Source organism: Pimephales promelas, chromosome 9 (genome assembly GCF_988280905.1).
Source record: "Pimephales promelas chromosome 9, fPimPro1.hap1.1, whole genome shotgun sequence".
NCBI lineage: Eukaryota > Metazoa > Chordata > Actinopteri > Cypriniformes > Leuciscidae > Pimephales > Pimephales promelas.
Window position 1 is genome coordinate 7,038,563 of NC_142777.1, and position 25,246 is coordinate 7,063,808.

At 42.3% G+C, this 25,246-nt stretch overlaps 2 protein-coding genes across 2 annotated transcripts in view; one reads left to right on the forward strand and one right to left on the reverse strand.

Moving 5' to 3' along the window:
• Positions 1 to 24,479, reverse strand: part of LOC148977482 (uncharacterized) — a 54,604-nt gene extending 30,125 nt beyond the window's left edge. Inside the window, exons 1-6 of the mRNA XM_089135229.1 lie at positions 24,423 to 24,479; positions 23,434 to 23,578; positions 23,228 to 23,329; positions 22,767 to 23,042; positions 22,474 to 22,670; positions 22,201 to 22,360 (exon numbers count right to left, since the gene is read on the reverse strand). Coding sequence (XP_088991355.1) covers positions 22,201 to 22,360; positions 22,474 to 22,670; positions 22,767 to 23,042; positions 23,228 to 23,329; positions 23,434 to 23,578; positions 24,423 to 24,479 — 937 coding nt within the window. The remainder of the gene's footprint in view (positions 1 to 22,200; positions 22,361 to 22,473; positions 22,671 to 22,766; positions 23,043 to 23,227; positions 23,330 to 23,433; positions 23,579 to 24,422) is intronic.
• Positions 9,677 to 12,047, forward strand: LOC148977483 (uncharacterized). The gene has a single exon (XM_089134713.1). The coding sequence runs from the start codon at positions 10,702 to 10,704 to the stop codon at positions 11,824 to 11,826; it is 1,125 nt and encodes a 374-aa protein (XP_088990839.1). The 5' UTR covers positions 9,677 to 10,701; the 3' UTR covers positions 11,827 to 12,047.
• Positions 24,480 to 25,246: the final 767 nt, after the last annotated feature.

Here is a 25,246-nt window from a genome sequence, read left to right on the forward strand (position 1 = left end):
GCAGTCTATCTAATGTTGGTTCACCAATAGATTTGAAATATTTTTGTAGTTTTGGCCAGATTACTAGAACATGTTTACATTAAAACATGTATGTGCCCAGTCCTTTACGCAGTCATGCTAGATCCTGTTACCATTTTCCCCACAGCTCTGACATGTGGTGCAAGTCGACCAACAGATCTTGGCTTTTTGGAAGAAAAAGTAAGGGACCTGGGTCATCTGATGAATGACGGGATTACCTTCATGTGTAGAAAAATAAAAGTCAATCTGAGGTGCTTTGTGTGTGATGCTCCAGCTCGTGCATTAGTGAAAAATATCAAACTGTATTCCGGGTATTTTGGCTGTGACCGATGTGACCAAAAAGGTGTGTGGTTAAACAGAGTCACATACCAAGAGACTGCTGACCTCATCCTCCGGACAGATGAAGCATTCAGAAATCAAACGCAATTTCAGCATCACCATGGGAACACACCTGTGTCTCACCAGACATAGTGAGGTGCTTTCCCATTGATTACATGCACCAGGCTTGTCTTGGTGTAATGAAAAGGCTCCTGCTCATATGGACAAGAGGAGACAGAGCTGTAAGGGTTCGGCCAGCCAAAATAAAGAGATTAGTGCAAGACTGCTGTCTCTTCGAAACTGCATACCCTCTGCATTTGTACAAAAGCCTAGGGGTCTTGAGGAGTTGGACAGATGTAAAGCAACCGAGTTTCATCAGTTCTTTTTATACACAGGGAAGATTGTGTTAAAGGGAATACTGCCAGATGACGTGTACTTACACTTCCTTTCTTTCAATGTGGCCATGGCAATCCTAGTACGTCCAAGTCTTTTGCAGGAACATTCCAAATATGCCAATGACCTGCTGCAATACTTTGTGGGAAAAGGTAGGACACTCTATGGACAGGAGTTCCTCGTGTACAACACCCATGCCATGCTGCACATTGCAAGTAATCCAGAAAACTTTGGTTGTCTGGAAAATTGCAGTGGCTTCATGTTTGAAAACTACCTGCAGTCACTGAAGAAGATGGTGCGTTCTGGCAGACACCCACTGATTCATGTTTCTAAGAGACTGGAAGAGATGAGCAAACAGAAACAAATTCCAAACAATACAAATGAACAGAAAATCTCTACAAAGGCCAGAGATTGTGCATACATCCTCAGTGGGGGCCAATGCTGTGAGATTCTTCAAGAGCCAGACAAGGAAAAAAAGTGCTTTGCCGTGTGTACAGTAAACCGTACTCTCTGTTCCACAGCCCATGCACGTCATTTTTGATTGGTGCCTACACGTACAACCAAAAAAACAACACTATCAAATGGATTCCAACATCAGAACTTACAAAACATGCGATAAAGATGAATGCAGAAGTTATAATCAAAGGTAGTAGGTTGTCATATGATGTGATATGAGGCAATTGGTAAATATAATCAGCTTCTTTTCCATTTATAATGATTTTTCTTGCTTCTTGCAGAATGTATGCAATAGTTGAATTTTTGGAGGAGGGGACTTGTGATTTGGTACTACAGACCTGGCTTTTTGAAGAAGATGAGGTATTAAATCTCACTTGTATCAACAACATACATTAACAAATATCTTTACAGTCACAATGAAAAACAAAATGGACAATTCTTTCTTTTTATGGAACATAACAGTAAACATAATCTTTAAAGGGTGGGTTGATTGCTTTTTTTCTTTGCATGTGTTTATGGGGTGCAATATAACATGTATTCGTGGTTTTTCTTTTTTTAAAAGTCTTATTTTTCATAAACTTCACCTTTATTGTAAGCCGCGCTCTCCTCTGTCCCCTGAACGAGCGGTTGACTTCCTGATTCTATGAAACCACTCCCTCAGAAACAGGCTATGGGCTCAGATTGGTTTGTTTGGGCCGGTGTGTTGTGATTGGCTAAACTGTCGCTCACGTTGTCCTTAAGGTTAACGCCCATTACCTTTACGGGCGAAACGTGCATGCCAAAGGTGGATACACGTAAATAATGATGTCGAGACTGCAGTATCAGTGAGGCAGAATCAGACCGAGAAAGCCGCGATGAATCGAGTCAAGCAGAACCTCACCACAGACGGCTCTTACTAAACGTTTCTGAATGATAATTTGCTACATTTTTTAACCATATACACGATTGTTTTACACAATAGCATCTGACTGGCAATGATAGCAACTGACTGGCTTCTAATGTTAAACACAAACAGCGTTGGCATTGGCAAGTTTACGTTCTTGATCATATCGAAAATAACGTCATAAAGCACATGAAAAATTAATTTACAACATTAGTACTTATACAAAATTCAGGTCCATAATGTTTGTACGCGTTTGTCGTAGACACAAAATATTCCCAGACAGCAAACTGACATTGAATCAACATGGAAACGACGTCTCTCATGACATTGAAACAACGTTGAGTTTGCTCATCGAATTAACGTTGAACCAACGTCAGACGCGGCATTCTTCAAAGCTAAATGAAAATCGAAAATTGGTTTGCTTTCATAACGTTGAAACGCGTTGATTTCATGTTGATTTTCCGTTAGTTTTGAAAGAATGACGCGTCTGACGTTGGTTCAACGTTAATTCGATGAGCAAAACAATGTCAGATCAACGTTGTTTCGATGTCATATTTCCACGTTGATTCAATGTCAGTTTGCTATCTGGGTTAGCATAACTAGTAGCCTATAGTGCAGGGCTATTCAATTAGCTTCATTCGAGGGCCGCATTATTAAATCGAAAAGTTGAGCTGGGCCGGTGGGTTTAGCTTATTTATTGACACATAACAGTATCAATAGGTAAGCTAAAGTAAACAAAAAAAGGTTTTGCATTTACTAGGAAATGTGGTACCAACAGTATGCAGACCATAATAAATAAACTTTTTAAATAAAACTTTTTTACAGCTATATACAATTATATTGAATTATACAATATCATTGCTAGTGGTAAGAATTATTTTATTAATAGTTATTATAGGCTTAAATTAAATTATCCTGACAGTGAGACTTGTGGCTCACTACCACTGTATAAAAATACCTAAACAGGTAAACAATTATATACACAATGAATTATATATTCCTCTACCCCCTAATATATCTAATGAAAAATAAATGACTATAACATAGTATTCAATATAAATATTCCACATTTCTGCCCAAACCATGGTAAATTATTACATTCATGGTAAATGTTTGTAAGGGTGGTGATTATGGCATTTATAGTAGGGCTGTTCTAACTTTGTTCATGTTTCTGCTATTTACGTCATCTTTAGGTTTGGGAATGTTTCATCCGATTTAAAACTAGTTAAAATCCTTGAGTGATTTGTGGTTTATAACAGAGAGGAGTGTCCGATTGAAACGCTTCTCAATGGATGTCGCAATGCTGTTTAATGATAGTGTCCGGGACCGGGAGTAAACGCAACTCCTTTAAGCTTGTGTTCCGTTATCCACTGGACCGTGCTGCCTAGTTCAAAGTAAACTAGTGAAATAACTGAAACCAGCGCTATTTTGTTCTCTGTTTGTTCTTACTGACCGAGAAACAGCTTCAGATGATTCAGATGATTCGTTTCCGACTGTTATGCACGCGCATTTGGCCAATTCATGAAAAGGAAATAGGAATCGAACCAACGAATGATTAATATCGCTGGTTCAGTCGACAGAAATACGGGACACACATAATAACTGGTGAAATATTCTGACTGAAAACGTTTCTCTGGTCAGTCGGAGTGCTCATGGTACACACAGTGCATATAGTCATCCAGCTGCACGCTGCGACCACGTGCATATCAAACCAAATTTAGCCGCACCACCAGAAAATAGGAGGGGGAGGTTGGAGTGCTCTCAGGCCGCATGGAGATGATTGGCGGGCCGCCAATTGAATAGCCCTGCTATAGTGGCTATAAAGCCAGCGCTGGCAGTTGAAAAAAATAAATAAAACACAAGGCTATGTCTGGAATTATACATGCAAATACATTTAAAATTATTAAGTCTTAGCCTACTTACAGGTTGTGGCCCAACAACTGCTGCCTCTGGTTTTAAAGTTGGATCTGCTTCATGTTTTAGTAGCAGTTTCTTGTTGAATCCGGTGTTGTATTCGTGGAGATTCTGGAAGCTGTCTTCCGTAAAATGCGCAGCACAGAGAGCTAAATTACGATCGTCATTTTCAGGAATATAATCAAACATAAATTGTATCCATTGTTGACGAAGTAGCGTCCGTGGGAAGCTCGAACACAGAAGACCTGGTAGCTGGGTGAACACAGAAGACCTGGCAGCTGAGTGAACACTATTTATTTCGAGTTTACAAACAGTGTTGTGCAAGTTACTTCCAAACTGTAATACATTAGGTATTACTTGTTACTGTTATTTAAAAGTAATTCATTACCTTACAATATTACTGTCTCAGAATTGTAATGCGTTACATTACTCATGTATTACTTTTGAGTTACTTTCACCAAAATAACTAAGTAGAACTTAACTTTTGGGCTGTAACGATATGCAATAAGAAACCGAAATCGCAATTGGCCACACGACTCAGATCCACGAACCTACAGAATCGCGACACACCTCTTCCAACTCCAGCGTTATTCTCCTTACCGTCCAGATCCAATGCTGCCTTATCTTTAAATCAGGCTATTAGTATTATTTGAAGTTAACATTATAAAATACGTAGACCTACACCACAAAACTAGTTGAGGATAAATTATTTAAAATTGGGGAAGTCCAGTATTATGGACATGACATTTGCAGTCAAAACTTGAAATAAAAATTCTCAGAAAATACATGTATTGAAAATAGGCTACTTCCATAAAGGACTCCAGACATTAGATAAATATCAGTCTATGTTTTATTTTTAATAGGGAAAAGACACACATTCATGCGTGACAAAAAAAAAATAGGAGGCAAAATATATTTTTTGTAATTCTGTTAATTACACTGCGCAAATCGGATGAGGAAGGGTTGGCTCTCCAGTCTCCATAGAACTTAAAATATTCATTTTATTTTAGTTTTAGTGTTCGCATTTCTGAGGAAAAAACAATGTTACAGACGCGACCGCTCTGAACTTGCACTAAAAGACTGCTTTAAAACTTTCACATAGTCTGTTGCCTTTAAGAAGTAAAAGCAGACAACACTGTAATACAAGCCTCACTGAACATGTAACGAGTAAAATATTACTGAAAATTGATTAGTAATGCCTTACACTACTGCGTTACAGCAAAAAGTAATATGTTACTGTAATGTATTACTTTTGTAATGCGTTACTCCCAACACTGTTTACAAATAAACAATTAAAGAAATTCTAAAAATAATTTTTATTCTTTTTCTTTTTAAAGATACTTCTTCAGTACCTCACCCTAAAAAGAAAAGCCGGGTGAACAGTACAACAACCTGTACGACTTTCTTAGTTTTAATTCTTTTACTTTACCACTTGGGCACATTTTCATATTAAAAAAAGTGTTTGGGGGTTTCCAGAATACCAAAATATCATTAGTTGATTGATACCAATACCAGTACATTTCATTGTTTTTCTTTTGTTCCTATTTTTTAGTAATTAACTTCTAATTTACAGTGGAACCTCAGCTGCCATTTCCCCCAGCATTTAAAGCAACCAAACAAACCACAACGCCATCAAGACCTGATGGGTATCACATTCTTGATGCATCATTAAGACCAGCGCCTCCTAGAGACATCCAGAACAAGAATGGTAAATGCAAAACATAATTTGAAACTTAGTTTTTACCTTTATTTGAATGAATCAATATCGATTCTCCCAGATCACCCCCTGAGCCTACTCACTCAGAGAATCATCAGCATAGGGAGTGAGATGAAGGCGATGAGGAGCTCAACAGCAGCCCTGTATGAACTCTATGCTCGTTCCCTGGGTGATGGGACTAGTCAGCGAGTGGAGGAGATGAGTCTTGATGTGTGTGGCACTATGGAGGAACTCCTCTCTCTCGATGAAAAAATGAAAGAGGAGACATTTCGGAATAGAGTGGTATGTTAATAGTGAACTCTCCGTGAAATGCAAATAAAGTGTTAGAATTAAGTTAAATAACTGTCACATGTCGGTACTGTCTTGTATTGCACATGGGTGTTGTTATGTTGTGCCATGTGCTTCTGTGATTGGTTGGCGTTCCCTGTATTTCTTGACCCAGTGTTTGTTTCATGTTCATTTTATTCTGTTTTCCCCCTCGTGAGTTTTTTTTTTGTTTTTTTTGTTTATTTCATTGTAAATAAACCTTCCTTGTTTTGCACTTGAGTTCTTCTTTTCGTAAGCGTGAACATGACAATAACAAAAGTTATTACCATTTTGAAAATGTATTCCATCTTGTAGATACACCATTTAAGTCTTATTTGAGGTCCAAACCCTGGGGAAAACACCCGGCGGGTGATGTGGGCACTGGCCTTCTACAGTGTCTGGAAGGAGTCTCAAGCAGAAGAAGGGAAGAGACCACTGCAAAACCTGAACATTATGAAGGTCATTTAAAAAACGGAGATGACATGTTCAGTTAACTTAGTAAAAGTAGAAATGTGGGTCAGTTAGGCTTAAGGCCCGTACACACCGGGACGAATATCAGCGCGCATTATTCGTCAGCGTTTTTCAACGCGTTTTTTGTGTTCACACCCAAGCGTTTTTCACTGACGATGAGCCGAGTGAACATGCAAATTCATTCCCTGACATTAGATGGCATTTATTGTAAAACAGAAACAATAATAGAATACTATACTAGGGTGATCATATTCATGTCTCAACATGTTTTATTATGACAGATTAAAAAATAATGAATGAAATAATGATAGAAATAATGTCTTCTGTATTAGAAAAATAAATATATAAATAATAAATAACTAAAAGAAATGCCTCAAAATGTAACAAAAAATAGCTCTCACAAACTTACAAAAACTAACTTGCCAAATTTATTTATATCTTTAGTTTTCATCCTCTTTATCCTGTTTTTCTTCCTCATCCACCTTGTTTGCCCATCTATATTTTGCTGTATAACTGATCTTTCCCAGCAGTTTTTTTTTTTGAAAACCAGGACATTTCCATCACTTAAACAGCCAGGACAGGACGTGAAAACAGGATGTGTAACGCAAAGTTGAGATGTTGCCCAGAGATAAGAAGATGGCACTAGTTGTCGGATGAACTGATGCATGAGAGACGAGAGTTGTCGTATTTCCCCGCGTTTAATAAAACCACTCAAACGTTACACTCGTCCTCATACATTGGGATTGAGCGAGAGGAAAAACACAAACAAACATCCAACTCTAGAACTCTAGGTCACAATAGAAAAGGGAAAACAGGACTGTTGGTCCTGTTTTCATATTAAAATGAAAGATATGATCCATGGTTACATAGAATCTGACATAGAATGCAGCTGGAGTTTTTCTTATCGTTCAACAACTGCCGAACAACCGTCAGTTCTTCTTCATTTGGTTTAATGGCGGGTTGCGAGCCAACAAACATATAGGCTTACTGTGATGGAGTGTGAAGAGAAATGAAAGCGCAAGCGTAAGTTCTACCAGAGAGACTCACTGCCACGTCTTTAATTTATAATTCCACGCTACCAATTACAGCTTGACATCGAATATAAAAGACTGATCTTACCGTTCCATGTTGTTGCCCGCAGGTGTCGTAGCAAAGTTTTCCTTTTACGCACATCCTTCACGCAGCTCACAATGTCTCAAAAACCGATCGTAGACTTTGACTTCTCCGATTCTGATGACAATCATATCCCACCTTCTCCTCAGTCAGTGCGTCGGAGCAGCCGCATCCAAACTAGGGAATCTCCGTGGTCCCAACTGCCCTCTGAGAGAATTGTCAGTATCCTTGAGGAGAGCGGGTTCCCAGTCAGTAATGACCTTTCAAGGAACGATCTCATTCTCCTGGCTTCAAACACCTTGGGTACTTCTGCTGCCTCAACTGAGGCCGATCCTCCAGCCATTCCGGTTTCAACCCCCCAACCCAAACCAGCAGGCAGGAAGCGCTCCGCCAAGTCCTCGTCACCAGTTCAAGCCAAGAGGCCAAAAACCTCTGCACCCATAACTCTGCCAAATCCTGGAACAGACGGATTCAACATGCAGCTTGTCAAAGCTATCCAAGGTCTCACTGATACAGTCAAGGGATTTGAAAGTAGGCTAGGAGTATTTGAGTCCGCCTTTGCCTCGAAAACAACCGGATTATCTATGCAAACTTCATCTCCTGACTTATGCTCTGTCTTTTCTAACCTTCCTGGAGTGGCTGATCAGTTTACGGGTCCCTCCACGTCCGGTGCTTCGGTTTTCGTTCCATCTTCAGACCAAGCGCCATTTCTGAACGCTGCCACGTCAGTATCAACACCGGTTCTCAACCCCTCAACGGCTGCACAAGCTTTGAACGCTGCCACGTCAGCATCTATGCCGGTCTTTAACCTCTCGACGGCTACACAAGCCCAAAATTTCGGTAGGCGCTTCGTTCCTCCTGCAGCAGTTACAGTGTCTTCTAAGATGAGGTCGGATATAATCGCAGGCAAAGATATTAATTTAGCTGCTCTAATGCTTCCTTCGCCAGCAGTTGATCGGCAAATGGTCGACTGCGGTGAAGTGGCAGTGTTCCTGAAAACCTCCGATCCCAGACTGCAACGCAATTTTTCGTTCAGCGAATTTGTAATAGCGTTCGGGATATTCAGAGACATTTTATGCCAAGCTTTTCCCGACCGCAGGGAAGAGCTCGATCTATACCTGTCTATGTTGGCAGATTTCAACCAGAGATACGGAGGCACGCTCTTCTACGAATACCATAAATCATTTTCAGCAAAATCCGCTTCTTTCACAACTCTGTTCAATACTAGACTGGACTGGTCTGTCACTGACTCTGAGCTGTTGGTTCGTCATTTTGGTGGTCAACGAGCTTTGGCTTGCGTCGTGTGCAGCTCGCACGGTCACTAAGCTGGTTTCTGCCCCAAGGGACTCGCAACACGGGAGTCGACCGCTGTCCATGGTGCTGATCCTTCAAACGCCCCACTTGATGTAAAAGGCAGACCTATAATCGCTTTTAATGGCACTCCTCTATGTAATAACTTTAACAAATCTGTTTGCAACTATGCTAAGTGTAAGTTTTCGCATATTTGGAGCTTTTGCAGAGACCCGCACCAAAAATCTTCAGACCAGCGTCCAGAGGGAAAGCGCCGCCACAGAAAAAATTCTAAATGGGCACCCATCTACTCCTATCAACATAGCTACACTCTCTAGCTATCTTTCTTCCCACCCTGATTCTTCTTTCGTCGACTATTTAATTACTGGGCTTTCTCAAGGTTTTCGGGTTGGAGTTTGTTCCCCCCTCTCTACCTCGTATGTAGCAAAAAAATCTACAGTCTGCCCTAGCTGAACCTGACACAGTCTCAAGTCTTCTAAACAAGGAGTTAAATAAAGGTTACATAATTGGCCCTTTTCGTTCATCTCCTTTTTCCTTATATCGAATTAATTCCATAGGAGTAGCTACACGCAAATATTCAGGGAAAAAGCGTCTGATATTTGATATGTCTTCTCCCCATTCTAATAGACTAGCAAGCGTCAACGAATGCATTCCTTCAGAGCCTTTTTCACTGTACTACGCTTCAGTAGACGATGCCATACAGCTAATTAAATTAGCTGGTTACGGTGCAGACATTACTGACGCCTTCAAAATCATGCCTATTCACCCTTCCGACTGGCACCTTTTCGGCGTTAAATGGGAATCAATGCTCTACTTTGCAGTTGGACTCACTTTCGGTTGTGTAGAAGTAGTCCGAATATTTTCAATTGCTTATCTGAGGCTCTGTGTTGGATCCTGTTGAATGTTTGCAAGTTCCCGTTCGTTCTACATTTACTCAATGATTTTCTACTAATAGATCTTCCCTCACCTCAAAGCACGGTACTGGACTCGCTTAGATCACTATTCAAAGAATTGGGCGTTCCCCTCTCAATCGAGAAAACCATAGGTTCTACTTCCCTCGAATTTTTAGGTATCGTTCTCGATTCAGTTCAGATGCGAGCCTCTCTCCCTAATGACAAACTTCTCAGGATTAGGTCGGTCCTAGAATCTTTTCTAGTAGCCCACATGGTTTCAAAACGTGACATGCTCTCTCTACTCGGGCATCTTAACTTCGCCATGAGAATAATCCCCCAAGTCGCTCCTTCATTTCTCGCCTGCTTACGTTGGCTCATTCAGTTGACAGTCTGCACGACTCGATCCTCTTAGACGACGGGTGCCGTTCAGACCTTAGGTTCTGGTCACACCTGCTCAATAAATGGAACGGTATCTCTTTTTTCTACAATGATGTTTCCGAATCATCCGGCTCACTCAAGCTATTTACCGATGCAGCGCCTTCTATTGGTTTTGGGGGTTTCTTCCAAGGACAATGGTTTGCAGAGAAATGGCCAGACGCATTTCTCTCCCTAATTGCGAATTCGTCCTCAGTCGCTCTTTACGAATTATACCCCATCGTCGTAGCTTGCGTTCTTTGGGGCACCGCTTGGTCTCATAAACGTATCAATATGTATTGCGACAATCAAGCTACAGTTGATATCATAAATAAAGGACGGTCGAAATGCCCGATAATCATGTCTCTACTTCGACGATTAATTTGGCAGTAAGTTACACACAATTTCATTCTTAAAGCAATGCATATTCCAGGTCATTCTAACGGCATTGCTGATGCTCTCTCTCGCTCTCGTTTTCAGGCTTTCAGACGTCTATGCCCGGCAGCAAACCAGTATCCAACACCATGCCCGAACCTAGCCGAGCTAATCCTCAATTAAGCTCTCAGTTTAATTCCTTACTGGATTCAGCCAAGTTTTACATGACTCAAGGAGTCTCACCTTCTACACTTAAATCTTACAATTCTGCTTGGTCCCGGTTTATCATTTTTTGTTTTTCGTTTAGAATTCCCCTACTGCCTATTTTAATATCGACAGTCTGTGCATTTTTAGTTCATTGCTCGGATTCTCGTTCTCTGAAATTTGCTACAATACGTAAATTGCTGGCCGGCATTCAATTTCACGCACGACTTTATAACCCCAACTTCCCGAGCTTTTTCTCTATGCCTACAATTCGGCTTTTACTCAATGGCATAGAGAAGTCTGCCCAAAAGACTCCAGACAAACGTCTCCCTATTACACTAAGCCTTCTGCACAAACTCGTATCTTCATTACGTAATGGACTGTTTTGTCAGTATGTTAACATCCTTTTAGAAGCAGTGTTTTCAACCGCATTCTACGGGTTTATGCGATTAGGGGAATTCACTTCTGATTCCAAACATTTTAATTCTGCTCGTGGCTTGGCTTTATCCGATTTACATCTTTCCCCCACTTTCTTCAATTTATTTATCAAGTTTTCGAAAACAGATTCGTCTGGATCAGGCGTTAATATTACTATATCTAAAATCAATAATTCCTATTGTCCTTATACTTCTATGGTCAGATATCTTAAAGCACGACCATGCACTTCAAAAAACTTTTCTTTATTTATTTTACCGAATGGTCTCCCAATGACTAAGCACTGGTTCAGATCTCATCTAGCTTCAGTCTTGACGCTTCGCGGTCTGTCTCCACATCATTACACTGGGCATTCCTTTCGCATCAGAGCCGACTCCACTATCCAAATGCTCGGCAGATGGTCGTCTTCAGCATTCAAGACCTACATCAGATCTGACATCCATGTTCTGCTAAATGCTCAACAAGCCCTCTCAAATCACGTTCAAGGTAAATTCTTCGCTAGCTACTGGTGGTGGTGGTTGATTCGTATCATACGTTTGATTTTCGCTGCTTACACAGTTAATCTCGGTTTTCCGGCTTTAATTCTTTCTTCACAATTAACTTAGCCCTTAGCTGAGTATTTTAGATTAGCTTTTTTGGGAAATACTTTAATAATGCTTAAGGTTAATCGTATCCCTACTTGCTTATGTCTATCGTTATTTTCTTTTCAGAAAGCGCAATACGGTTAGCCTATCGCTGCTCCCGAAACTCTACGATCACTAGCTTTTAAGGCTATCTCGGCCTTTTCATTAATGCATATTACATTCAATCTCGATCCAGACGCTTGAACTAAGTCTATCGAGGCATCAGCCTATTGAGTCATCAGCCTATCGAGGCATTATTGAGGCATTAGCCAATCGTGGCTTTAGTCAATCGTGGCTTATTACATAAACGCGTATTACATTTAATCTTGGTTCTGACGCATGAACAAAGCCTTACAAGGCACCAGCCTATCGAGGCATTAGCTAATCGTGGCTATTTCATAAACGTATTTAATCTCTGTTCTGACGCATAAACTAGCATATCGGGGCTTCAGCCTTTCGAGGCATCAGCCATTGAGGCATTAGCCAATCGTGGCTTTAGCCAATTGTGGCTTATTACATAAAAGCATAATACATTTAATCTCGGTTCTGACGCATGAACAAAGCCTAACGAGGCACCAGCCTATCGAGGCATTATAATCGTGGCTATTTCATAAACGTATTTAATCTCCGTTCCGACGCATAAACTAAGCCTATCGAGGCATCAGCCTATTGAGGCATTAGCCTATCGTGGCTTATTCCATAAAACGCATATTAACTTTAATCGCGGGTCTGACATGAAATAAGCCCATCGAGGTATTAGCCTAGCGAAGCATCAGCCTAACAAGGCATCAGCCTATCGAGGCATAATCAAGGCTTCATCGAACAGCTTTTATGATTACTTTTAAGCCAACTATAGACGAATCCGACGAGCGTTCTGTGTAGGCTGCCATCTTGTGGCGACGCCATTACTGAGCTGTTACACAGGCATATAGACATATGCACCGGTATGTAAACAAACCTCGGTGATAACGCGAACGCACCCTCGATGACAGCTACAGCCAGGCAGAATGACTTGTTGGTTTGATCTGTGACTGCAGTGGCCTCTAGTCACAGATGAAGGTACAAACGATCTTACAGATTAACGTTATTTATGAAAATAGCTTGGCAAGCTAGCTAGGCTAACGTTTGCTAACGAGGAAACTATAAAAAGATCTGTCCATTTGGCAACAATAAATAAATAAATGAATGAAATCAAATAAACAAATTCATGTTTTTCATTTGTGTCCATTATTTATCTCATTTTTACATTGCAACAGGCAAGGGTAAGGTAACGTTACAGCTAGAAAGTATACATAATATCGACCAATTAGTGTTTTTAAACCATGGAAAGAGGTCAATATAACAGCAGGAAAACAATTATGTCACATAACGTTACATTTAGCTCAGGAAAGCCATTTAATGACCATAGCATGTTAATTGAATAGAAAAAATAGCAAGAGAGGAGATTTTGCTGATCACTATATCACATATTTATTATATTTTTTTTACATATGTCAATAAATAATTGTTATTATACGCGAATGTCCACGTCTTGTACTCGCCCAGGAAATCTGTAAACCGTACGGCACCAGACAGGGGCAGTCGACCCGGGGTATTCACAATGTTTTCTCTTCAAAATCGAAATTTTACTGCCACCATTGAAACAATTTATAACGGAAACTGTTTACCCACTCGACATTATACAAGGGATAACGTTGTAACGTTAGTGACAGTCGTTAATCGCGGGCTGTTTATTCCAGTGGACGCAAGTTGCAACTAAAACAATAGGAGGCAATGGCGCAACGCTACCCAGCAACAGCTCAGTAATGGCGCCCCGCTTACTTCCGGTAGTTTCGCCGGATTCGTCTATAATGGCCAATCGCGGCTTTTACATCAATTCACACCAAAGGTGCCCTGCATATTTTTATTCCTATCTATTATCTCGGCCTATCGTGGCTAAGCAAGTCATGGACGGATGTATATGCTATTCAATTTAGTTTTTACAAAATAGTACCTGTCTTTATAAGATAAGCAATAGAAAGTTGCCCTATTGTCTTCCATTTATTAATTCTTCTGCATGCCTTTCAGAATCCTCATAGGTATGCACGGAATTCATCACAATTCCTTTCTTTTAGGGGGTAGGCTCCGCCCCTGCCTCTAACATCAGGCAGGAACTATACAAGCTAAACCTTCAGACCCAGACGGAGGACGGGGCCTACGCCAAAAAACTCGACGGAGCTTGACGAGCATCTATTTCATTTTATTTTGTCTGTAAATTCCTTTCACAAAATAAATTCAATTTATTCGAGAATTCTTCTGAGTCTTTATGGTAGAACTGGTTTTCTCACGTAAAATGATTTTTTAATCCACTAATCCTAATAAACTCACTATTGCATTTATTTGTTTCCTGCTGTCACTAGTGATGTGACATTTGAAGCGAGGCGTCGGAGCTTGTGAGCAAAAAGGGGCGTGCCAGATGAAGCCGCGATTCGAGGCTTGTGTTGTTAACGTGAAAATCACGTGACTGATGACAAACGAGGCCTCGGTTTGTGTGAAAACGTCATCGGTTCGGTCTGAGTGTCGTTTGTTCGAATCTCGCGCCACCTTGTGGGTGTTGTCAGGAGTAATTGAATCAGTTGAAGTAGCGCCAGGGAGTCAGAGTTAGAGAGATGTTTCATCGTCGTTATTGTGCAATATATGTGTTAGGGCTTTATATTATTACATTATTAGGTTAGATTAGTTATAGTTTATTGTTAGTATTAATTATAGCTATATTATAGTATTGTTATATTAATTAGATAAGATTATTTTGATTGCTTTGGATTTGGACTGTTTTTTGATTTAGATTGCCCTTTTGGAATTGTTTGCTTTTTGTGACCTAATCCTTTTTTTCTTGTAATGGAGCCAGCAAGAAAGAGCTTATTATTATTTTACTGTCTTGATATAGCTAATAATCCTCACTATATGGCTGTATAATATTTAATGTCTAAGCCTGAACACACTTGAAAAAATTCTGTTCCTCAATAAAAATTATTTCTAATCCTTCCTTTGGTCCTCTACGTCCCCAGTCCCATAAGCACAACACAGCACAAAAATAGTAACAGTTCAGTACACAAAATCACCAGAAACAATTCTTAACCTTTACCACACCACACTTTTCTGTTGCACTTTACTTTTACACTCCCTCCACCATAAGCACTGCACTCAACATTGTAACTTTTATTGTTCATACTGTCACTATCCAAATAATTTATGAATAATTAATTAACTCTCTCTCTCTGTGTGTGTGTGTGTGTGTGAGAGAGAGAGAGAGAGAGAGAGAGAGAGAGAGAGATGTCTCTGTAGAAGTAAGTTCAGACAGAATATACATATTTTATTTTATTCCCAGGCAATGGACAAATGTCTGCTCAGGTATTTGTATTATTGCAAATGAAAGGTTACAGACATTAACAGTGAGAAGAAAAAATAAAATAAAACACAACAGGGGGGGGGGGGGGTGTATACGGACATCATAAGTCTGCTCAGGTCATCGCTTCAGAATTAAATAATTTGTTTGCTATTTCTTTGCACAGTAGCTAGGTGTCACTAGTGAGCAATACTGAATGAAGCTTCGAGTAATGAACCTTTGAGTGAAGCAATGGGCTGCGAGGTCTCAGTGGTTCAGGAAGCCTCATTTTGCCATCACTAGCTGTCACGGTGCGGGTGCAGGCAGAAGAACAGGCTGAGTTCCGAATCTCGATAAAGAGACATTTAATTCAAAAACAGGCATGAAGACGGGGTACACAGCGTAACATAGAACAACATTGACCGACAAACACCGACTGACAGAGGGAGAACTAAATACAAGCAAGAATCAAACTAAACGAGGTGCAAACAGGTGAGAATGATGAAGACAGGACGAGGAACAGGTGGCTGATTGGGGGGTGAGTCCGGGAGAGGAACAAAAGGATCCGGGGAAGTGTGGTGCAGATGACGGGACAAACAGGTGAAGACGACAGACTGTGACACCTGCATTTGAGCCATAGAAAATACAATTACTATAGATGTATAGTATATTTAGTTATCTTACATTATTAATGTAATGAAACCATCATATTTTAAAGAAAGAATATTGACCAACTGAATCTAACATTTAATTTTAACAAATGTAAAAATCAATGAAAAAATTATGTGCAATTAATTGTATGACACTGAAATATACTTTTCATTTTGCAGCAGCAGGAACAGAGAAAAGGTGTGCAGCATGAAGACGATGATAAAACACTCCTCCTTTTTGAAGACGAATAAGACTTTTTTGATCCATTAGAAATTTTCATTAGTTTTCATTATTTTCCCTTAAAGTAAAATCAGATTATTAAAATGAATGTATATGCCAAATTTTCATTTCTCAATAACTTTGTAAAATAACTTGTCTGTCCCTGTTACTAATCTGTAACTGATAGTGTGGAAGATTGCAAGCCCTTAGTGGCGTAGTCGCTGACTTCAAATAACTGGTTGAATGTGACAAGCAGAAATAAAAACTTTTTCGTTTGCATTTGGTGCAGTAGGGACTGGAGTCAGCTTCAAGTTTGGTTTGGCCAGAACATTCGGAGAATGTGGCGAGGGTCTCCAAAACAGGTCCCAGGAGCGTCAACACCTTACTGACTGCATTTGACCATGAGCTCCACCTCCATCTCTCCAGCTCCAGTGTTTTTTGCCCTGGCCGCATCTGTTTCTGAATTTCCAGAAATTTGCCATGTCTGTGCGCCCCAGTCATAAAGTTATGCAAGCTGTTTATAATATCGAAAAACGTTGAAATGCCATGAGATACTTTAGCTGCTGTGCACAGGACAAGGTTAAGTCTATGTGAGTTACAATGCACATATAAAGCGTGGGGAAACGTCTCCTTCAGTATCACATGTACCCCTCCTCTGTTCCCCGACATGACTGATGCGCCGTCAAACCCAAATCCGACACACAGACCCGGGTCTAGCTGCAATGGCTCCAGCACTTCCAAAATCTTAGCCGATATTGCCTGTGCAGTCATGTTGTCAGTTTCCACAAATCCCACAGCCCGTTCTTTCAATGTGCCGTTGTGCAGGTATCTGATGCATACTGCCACTAGCTCTCTTTTTGACAAGTCTTTGCACTCACCTGCTAAAATCGCATATGTGTCCGTCTCATAATGCAAACCAGCCTTTATTTTTTGACAAGGAGTGATGCTGCAGTTTCCAATATCTCATTTTGTATTGCGTGGTGCAGTAGTTTACCATTCTTGGGTAATTCATCCAGTCGCCTTTTTATTTCTGGGTCATATTTGGAAACCAGGTCAAGTAGTTCCAAAAAGTTACCCTTGTTTAACGCATCTGGGTTTTCCCATTGCCCACGCAATGGGATTTCTTGTTTTGCACAGAACAGGACGAGATCTATTACCATCATGATCATCTCTTGAGATGCTGTATTCCACGGGAATTTTGAGTACCACCTGTAAGAAAAACTCCTCTTTTCACTGATATGCGTGTGGCTGGAAATGTACGGAGTTTGGGCTGACTTGCAGGCTCATCTATTGATGACAGGTCTAGCGGAGGTTGTGACAGGTCGGCAATTCGACAACTCCCACAACTTGGGGAACGGCATTTGTGCTAGGCTGCTGAACTCTGTCTCCTCCTATAACACATAAAACGCTATCATACCTCTGCCTGCTGCCAATATTATTTTTCCCTCTAGAAAATGTTGTACACTCACCCAGACACTGACGTTAACGTTAGCCCAGGGGTTTTCAAAGTGTGGGGACTGGGAAGGCAGAGCATGCCATGGGAGGCGTGGAGAGTGGTAAAAATGATAGCCTAAAGTATGGACAGATTGAATTCTTCTTTACCTCAGAACATTCAGATGCCAAATGGGCCCTTGTTCATGAATTCAAAGATGCTGGTTTTTCTTTGCTGCATGATAGTGTAACAAATGGTACATGCAGTCATGTTGTCCCCCTATTGGAAACCTCTGTTAATACAGTCGTTTCCTTGGATCATATATTGGGTAAAGTTGTTTTCTTTGACTTGACATCTATGCCTGGCATTGTTTTTGCAGCTAATTTCCCCAACACACTTGAAAAGTTTTAACCCCTTAATGTTGGGTTTATACTGGATGCAACAGTGGGTCATGGTCAGGGTGTGTGGTGGCAAGATGAATTGTCTCTATTGTATTATCAGGGTGCTTGAATGAATTGAATTAAAACAGCATGTGCTTTATTATGTGTTACACACTCCTTTACTGCTCTATACAATAAAGCTTCGCTGTGAATTCTGTCAGCACGATGTCAACATTTAGAAAGTTCACGAAGGTGTCTTTTGAGCATATGGCTTATGTTTTGATGGGTTATATTTTGGAACTCAAAATTGTAATTAATGAATTGTATGGCTTGTGTCAGAAATCAATACATTTTGTACGTTGAACATTAGTAAACCATCTCAAATTATTTGCCTGAATTGACTTCTTTTCTTAAATTTTGCGCTGAGATAAACTGAGATATGATTGAGCTATAATATTAAATAATGTCTCATATTGAGACTAATTTGAGAGCTTGCACTACTCTATTTTTTCTTTTTGCTGAAAGAGACAACGTTAAGAGAATCCGAGAACTCAAATAGTGAGCAGTACGAGACATATTTCTCACTGAGATATAACTGAGATCAAATTGAGACATATTTGATAGCGGCACAGTATGTCTCATTTTTCTCTTAGTTGAGATCTGGAAAAGAGACAACTGTGAGAGAATTTAGAGAACTTGCACTGTGCTCAATGTGAGACTTAATTCTCAGGAGAGACATTTGAGAAGAATGAGAAAACCACTTTGGTCTCAATTAGTGCTCATTTATGTCTAGGAGATGTAAATGTGACATAAAGGAGATCTCATCTTCAATTTTGCTTTGCTATGGGCAGTGTTGGGCAAGTTACTTTTAAAAAGTAATTAGTTACAGTTACTAGTTACTTCTTCCAAAAAGTAACTAAATTAGTAACTCAGTTACAAATTTTAAAAAGTAATTAGTTACTTAAGAAAGTAACTATTGCGTTACTTTCAAGTAAAATTAAATTTTAAATGCTCAAATGTGACCCCACCTCTACCCCTATTTAACGGAACTTAAAACACATGTGCATGTTCAATGGGCTATTTGCACAGCTTCACTACTTCCTGAACTTCAGCCAGCTCCTTGTTTCCTGTCTGTCATTATTGGCCAAATTGATTAATTCAGGTGTGCTTGTCCTCAGTAGTCAAGGCAACAATAATCAGACACACCTGAATTAATCAAGTTTGGCCAATAATGGAAGACAGGAAACAAGGAGCTGGCTGAAGTTCAGGAAGTAGTGCAGCTGTGCATAAAGCCTATTATTTATGAAAAATCTGAATTTTATAATGAAATGGACACTTAATACAATACATTAACAGAAACATGAAACATTGTACACACACCTAAAAAAATGTTGCTGTGGGACGAAGTGAGACTAGCCTCCAATCAAATGCCATGTATGTAGATATTATGTTTATAGTGGATCAATGCAAATAACACAATTGATGTTTTGGAACTTTTGATATTTATTGCCCCTCAACAGGCCACAACTGGGCAAAATTAAATTAAGTTTGTTAAGCTGTTGAGTTATTTGTTCTCATTAATTATATTATTTTATGTTTCTTACTATTATTTTGTTTTTACTTTATGCTATTTACTGTTACTAAAAATGTGCAAGAGTTCATTGTGCGCATGTGTGAACAAATGGGGACTTTTATTTTGACTCAACTTGTGTTTCTTCCTTGAGATGAATGTCATGCTGCTGCTCCCTCGCTCACTGATGTTATGCCAGCGCATTGAGATGAAAACTAACAAATAACAATTTAGAGAAGGCTACTTTTGGATTATTTGGGCTCGTCGGCATACCTGTCTCTCGTTGACTGACTGGCTTGTGTTATTCCTTGTGTACGTTATTCCTGTCCGACTATGCGTTATGATAGGTCGTTCGCAATTCATGAGCGTTAAGGCCAATTTATACTTCTGCGTAGGGTGCGCGCAGTAGGTACGGCGTAGCATACGCACAGACGCGTCCCATACCGCGTACCCTTCCGCGTTGCCTGACGCGCACCTCTTCAAAAATGTAACTACACGTCGCGACGACGCGGACCGCAAGATCGGTGATTGGTCGGCTTGGTAGCGTCGTATTTCCTCATACCCATTTCCGCACGTACCTTCTCACGCATTTCCACACGTACCATCTCCTCCGACGTCTTCTCTCATTTCTGCCTTTCAGTTTTAGTAATTTCACTAAAATGAACTGTTTTTTCACCCCAATAAGCTCCAACTCCAACATGATCCACTCTCTTTCAGTCGCTATTGCTTGTAGTAACCTAGCCGCGAGGAATCTAAACACAGTGGAACATTAAAACCCTCCGCCGCCTCCTAGCGTTTCGGAGCAGTACTGCAGAGCAACCAATACCTGAACGCAGAAGTATAAATGCTCACAACGGCGTCGCCTACGTGCGAAGCCAACGCCGTACACTACGGCGTACCCTCGACGCAGAAGTATAAATTGGCCTTTAGCCGATAGTGATGATGGGTCGTTCGCGGAGGAGCGTAAGTGATAATGGATCGACTCGTTCGCGAATGAGCTTTTGATGGGTCGTTCGCGATTCGCGAATGAGCCGACTCTTTTATTTGATCGTCGGGAGCTGGCTCGCATATCTGAAGAGCCGACTCTATTTTTACAAATTTAGCCTATAGAAATTAAATAATTATATAATAAAAAGTGAAATATTATAGTCAGTCATTTAAAGAGCCGTTTGTGAGCCAAAAGAGCCGGCTCTTTTCAGAGCTGAGTCAAAAGAACCGAATGCTCATCACTACTATGCGTGCTTTAGAACACCCCCCCAACTCTACCTCTGATTGGCTTACAGTGACAGTTTACTCTACCTCAGCCAATCGTCAGCATTTATGCGCTTGTATCGTGCTCCATGGAAGAACAGTAAAAAAAAGTGTGCCTCTCGCTCAGAGATCTAGTTGGTCTGATGAAAAAAAAAAACAGCTTCATCAGTTGTTATAGTAACGGGACGCATTTTTGGCAGTAACGGTAACGGCGTTGTTAAGATGAGAAGAGTAATCAATTAGGAAAAAGTAATGCCGTTAGTAACGGCGTTATTTTATAACGCCGTTATTCCCATCACTGGCTATGGGTACTCTGCTTTTGCATGGATTCTCCACAAGATAGATGTAAACATCGCCAAAGTGGAGTTCTGGCAGGGACCTGGCGGTTTTTAGTGACTAAAATACAGCGGCAGGTGCAGTACATGGATCGCAAGTGCCCAAAGGTTGCAGTTTGAGTTTATATCTTCGTTATTCTTCTGTTGAGAGGTGATTCAAAAATTCATGGCTTAAAACAAAACGAAAATTGACCGGCTTGTGCTGCGTCTCTATGGAAAAATAATTGTAAGCCGCCATGTTGGCCCATTGTTTTGCCCTTCAGCCCACCGCACAGGTCACGTGACTGAAAACTATGAATAGTGTCGGTTTTATCAATACAATTTATCTTTCACAAAATACATTTTTGTCAACATTGGAACACAACGGAACATTATAAAAGTCTTTATTCTAGAAAGCTCTTTTTTTTTTGTAATAGTGAACATTACCTGTTATATTATTGTTATTATATAAATAGTATACTCTAACAAAATGCTTTCAGAGCTTCTTGAAGTGGAATAGGGTTGAGATAAAAATTATTGCTCCACCTGTCTGTTGTTTGGTTTTGGTTTCATTTCTTAAGAGTAGCCTATTTATCACAGTCTCTTTTCTGCTAGTGCTCAGTCGCTTTTATCGATACAAGCTGAAGTTGCAAGCATGTCTTTTTTCACAGGCGCCTTTTCTTCCAACAAGGGAACACAGGGAAACACATTTGGGGAATCAAGTAAGTGTCACTAAGTTAAGTTACTTTTAGAAGTTCATTTGAGTGTAATGCTGTTACATGCTAATTTCTTTTTCTTTTCTTTTTTTTAAGTTTGTAATAACACTGGAACAATTGCAACTTTTGTTGGAGGAGGTAAGAAGTAGCCCCAATATAGCAGACCTTTTGTGAACAGAAAGGACCGTGTAAGAAAAGGCTGTGTAGTCTGACCACGAACGATAGACTAACACCCCTTTCACACATACATGGTTATTTTGAAAAACAAAGACATTTCTCTGCGTTTATGCCCTTTGTTTACATACAAAGAATTTACCTCTAAAACGGTGGCCACTTCACTGGAGGCGACCAATAGCCTTTATTCACCCTGTGTTGAGGGGTGGAAGCTCATCAAAGTGACTACGAAGCTGGTAAATGAACCTTAAAATGTTGCCTGGTACATCTAATCAACACTTTTACCTGTAACAACATTCTTGACTTCAAGGCCCTGGAATGATGTTTTGCCATGGAGAAGTGTCCAATTCTTTTTGCAGGCCAAGTCATTCTGAATAAGCATCTTCATGACCCTCCACACAGTGTCCTTGAAGTTCACGCCCCCAGCAAGGCCCAGTGTCAGCACCTGGAAAAAACAAGTTTTGAAAATATGAATGTTCATTGTGGAGAAAAAAATGCAAAGAAAAAAAGTTCAGAAAAAAATCTGGTCCAAATACTAATGATAAAAGTAATTATTACCAAGTATTTTCTCTTCTCTGGCTTTGCCTTAATGTCGCGGTCCAGTGCCAAAAGAGCCTCAGCATCCCTCAATGGTAGAAAACTTACATCCATGTGGTGTCCATGTGGTGTTGGTGTAGAAGAGAGATCCTGAACAACCCGCTGCAGATATTTTTGCATATCACACATCATCTCCTGCTTGGCAATGATCTCTCGTGCTGATCTAATGCTGAAACCAGAACATTAACTGTTCAATCCTTGCCAACTAGAACATTGAAATGTATTGTAAATGGGAATGGAGCATAAGGTCTCACCAGAGTGCAGGTCCATCTCAGAAGCAGCATGAGGGGCAAGATGGAATGGCTCAGGATTTCCATGGTGGCGAGACGGCTGAGAGGGAAGATGGTAGGACGACTCAGGACTTCCATGGTGGCGTGACGGCTGAGAGGGAAGATGGTTGGATGACTCAGGAGTTCCATGGAGGCGAGACGGCTGAGAGGGAAGATGGTAAGACGACTCAGGACTTCCGTGGTGGCGTGACGGCTGAGAGGGAAGATGGTAGGACGACTCAGGACTTCCATAGTGGCGTTACCGTTCAGCGTCCTGTTTCATCTGTTTCACCTGTTTGCACCTCATTATGTCTGATTCATCTGTGTATTTAGTTCCCTCAGTTTTACTCTGTCTTTGTCGGTCGTTGTCTATTGATGTTTGGTGTTAGCCCTTGTGGCGCCTTTGTTCCTTTCTGCCTGCCTGTTTATATATATATATTAAAAACCCTTGTTCTTCCCGATACTCCGGTCTCCTCGTTCCTCTGCCAGAGCCACACCGTGACAGAAAAAACCCTTGTTCTTCCCGATACTCCGGTCTCCTCGTTCCTCTGCCAGAGCCACACCGTGACAGAACGACCGACCGCAAAAGAAAAGGAGATGGACCTCGTTGCTGCAGTCAATCTGCTCTGCTTAGAGCAGGGGAACCGCTCACTCGAGGACCACTTGGCGGATTTCCTCTCCCTCGTCCCAGCCACATCTTTCCCGGACGACAGCCTCTGCAGCTTCCTATATGCTGGCCTCAACACCGCCACCAGAGAGCTGTTGTCCGGGGAGGGTCCTCTGTGGAACTTCGCTGCCTATGTGGAGTGGGTGCTGGTGTCATGTGGATCTTCTTTCACCGTTGACGACGGCACCAGCCCCACTCCAACGCCCGAGATCTCCTCATCGCTGGTTCCGCCCAGCTCCGTCCAGCCCGAGCTTTCCTCATCGCTGGTTCCGCCCAGCCCCATCCAGCCAGAGACCGTCCAGACCATCCAGCCTGCGCCAGAGACCGTCCAGCCCGCGCCAGAGACCGTCCAGCCCGCGCCAGAGACCGTCCAGCCCGCGCCAGAGACCGTCCAGCCAGCGCCAGAAACCGTCCAGCGCCAGAGACCGTCCAGCCAGCGCCAGAGACCGTCCAGCCAGCGCCCGAGACCGTCCAGCCAGCGCCCGAGACCGTCCAGCCAGAGCCCGAGACCGTCCAGCCAGAGCCCGAGACCGTCCAGCCAGAGCCCGAGACCGTCCAGCCAGAGCCCGAGACCGTCCAGCCAGAGCCCGAGACCAGGATCCCACCCAGCCTCCCTCTCCCACCTCCTCCCGTCACGCAGCCGTCAGCCCTTTCGTCTGCCAGCTCCCCTGACCCAGCCTGGTCGTGGGATCCCCGGTTTTCGCCTCCCGCCTTCTCCTCCTGGACACTTCCTCGGCCCCTTGTCCCATCTGCTCCCCCGTGGCTCTAACCTCCCTCAGCTCCTCCATGGCCCCTCAGTCCACCACCTCGGCCAGGCTCCTTCGACCCTCCGGATTCCCTTCGCTCCCTCGTCATCCTCCCTTCACCTTTGGACTTCCTTCCCTTGGCTCCGCCCCGTCATGTCACCCCCCCGGTTCTGTCGGACTCCTCACTCCCTCCAGTCACCCGTCAGTCCTCACTCCCTCTGGCCTCACCGTGTCCCTCTGTGCCCCTGTCATCACTTTGGTCACCTGAGCCTGCGGGGTCACCATGTTCCCTCAGTCCCTCATCAGCACCACACGTCGTCAGTCCCTCAGCTTCACCTTGGTCTCCTCTCCCATCTGCTCCGCCCCTGTCAGTCGGCCCCCTGGTGTCGTCAGCCCCTTTTCCATCGGCTCCACCAGGGGTCCTCCCTCCATCGGCTCCGCCCTGGTCTCACCCTCAGCCTGCTCCGCCCTGGTCTCGCCCTCAGCCTGCTCCGCCCTGGACACGCCCTCAGCCTGCTCCGCCCTGGCCACGCCCTCAGCCTGCTCCGCCCTGGTCTCGCCCTCAGCCTGCTACGCCCTGGTCTTGCCCTCAGCCTGCTCCACCCTGGCCACGCCCTCAGCCTGCTCCGCCCTGGCCACGCCCTCAGCCTGCTCCACCCTGGCCACGCCCCGCCCAGCCCTCAGATCGTCCCCCCTCCTTCCCCTGTTCTGCGGCGTAAGGTCACGCCTCCCGGGAGGGGGGAGTTCTGTCACAGTCTGCGTCTGCACCATCCTGTCTGCGTCTCCTGCACTACACTTCCCATGATCCTCTCGTCTGCACACCTGAACTCACTCCCTCATCAGCCTCCCGTTCAGCGTCCTGTTTCATCTGTTTCACCTGTTTGCACCTCATTATGTCTGATTCATCTGTGTATTTAGTTCCCTCAGTTTTACTCTGTCTTTGTCGGTCGTTGTCTATTGATGTTTGGTGTTAGCCCGTGTGGCGCCTTTGTTCCTGTCTGCCTGCCTGTTTATATATATATTAAAAACCCTTGTTCTTCCCGATACTCCGG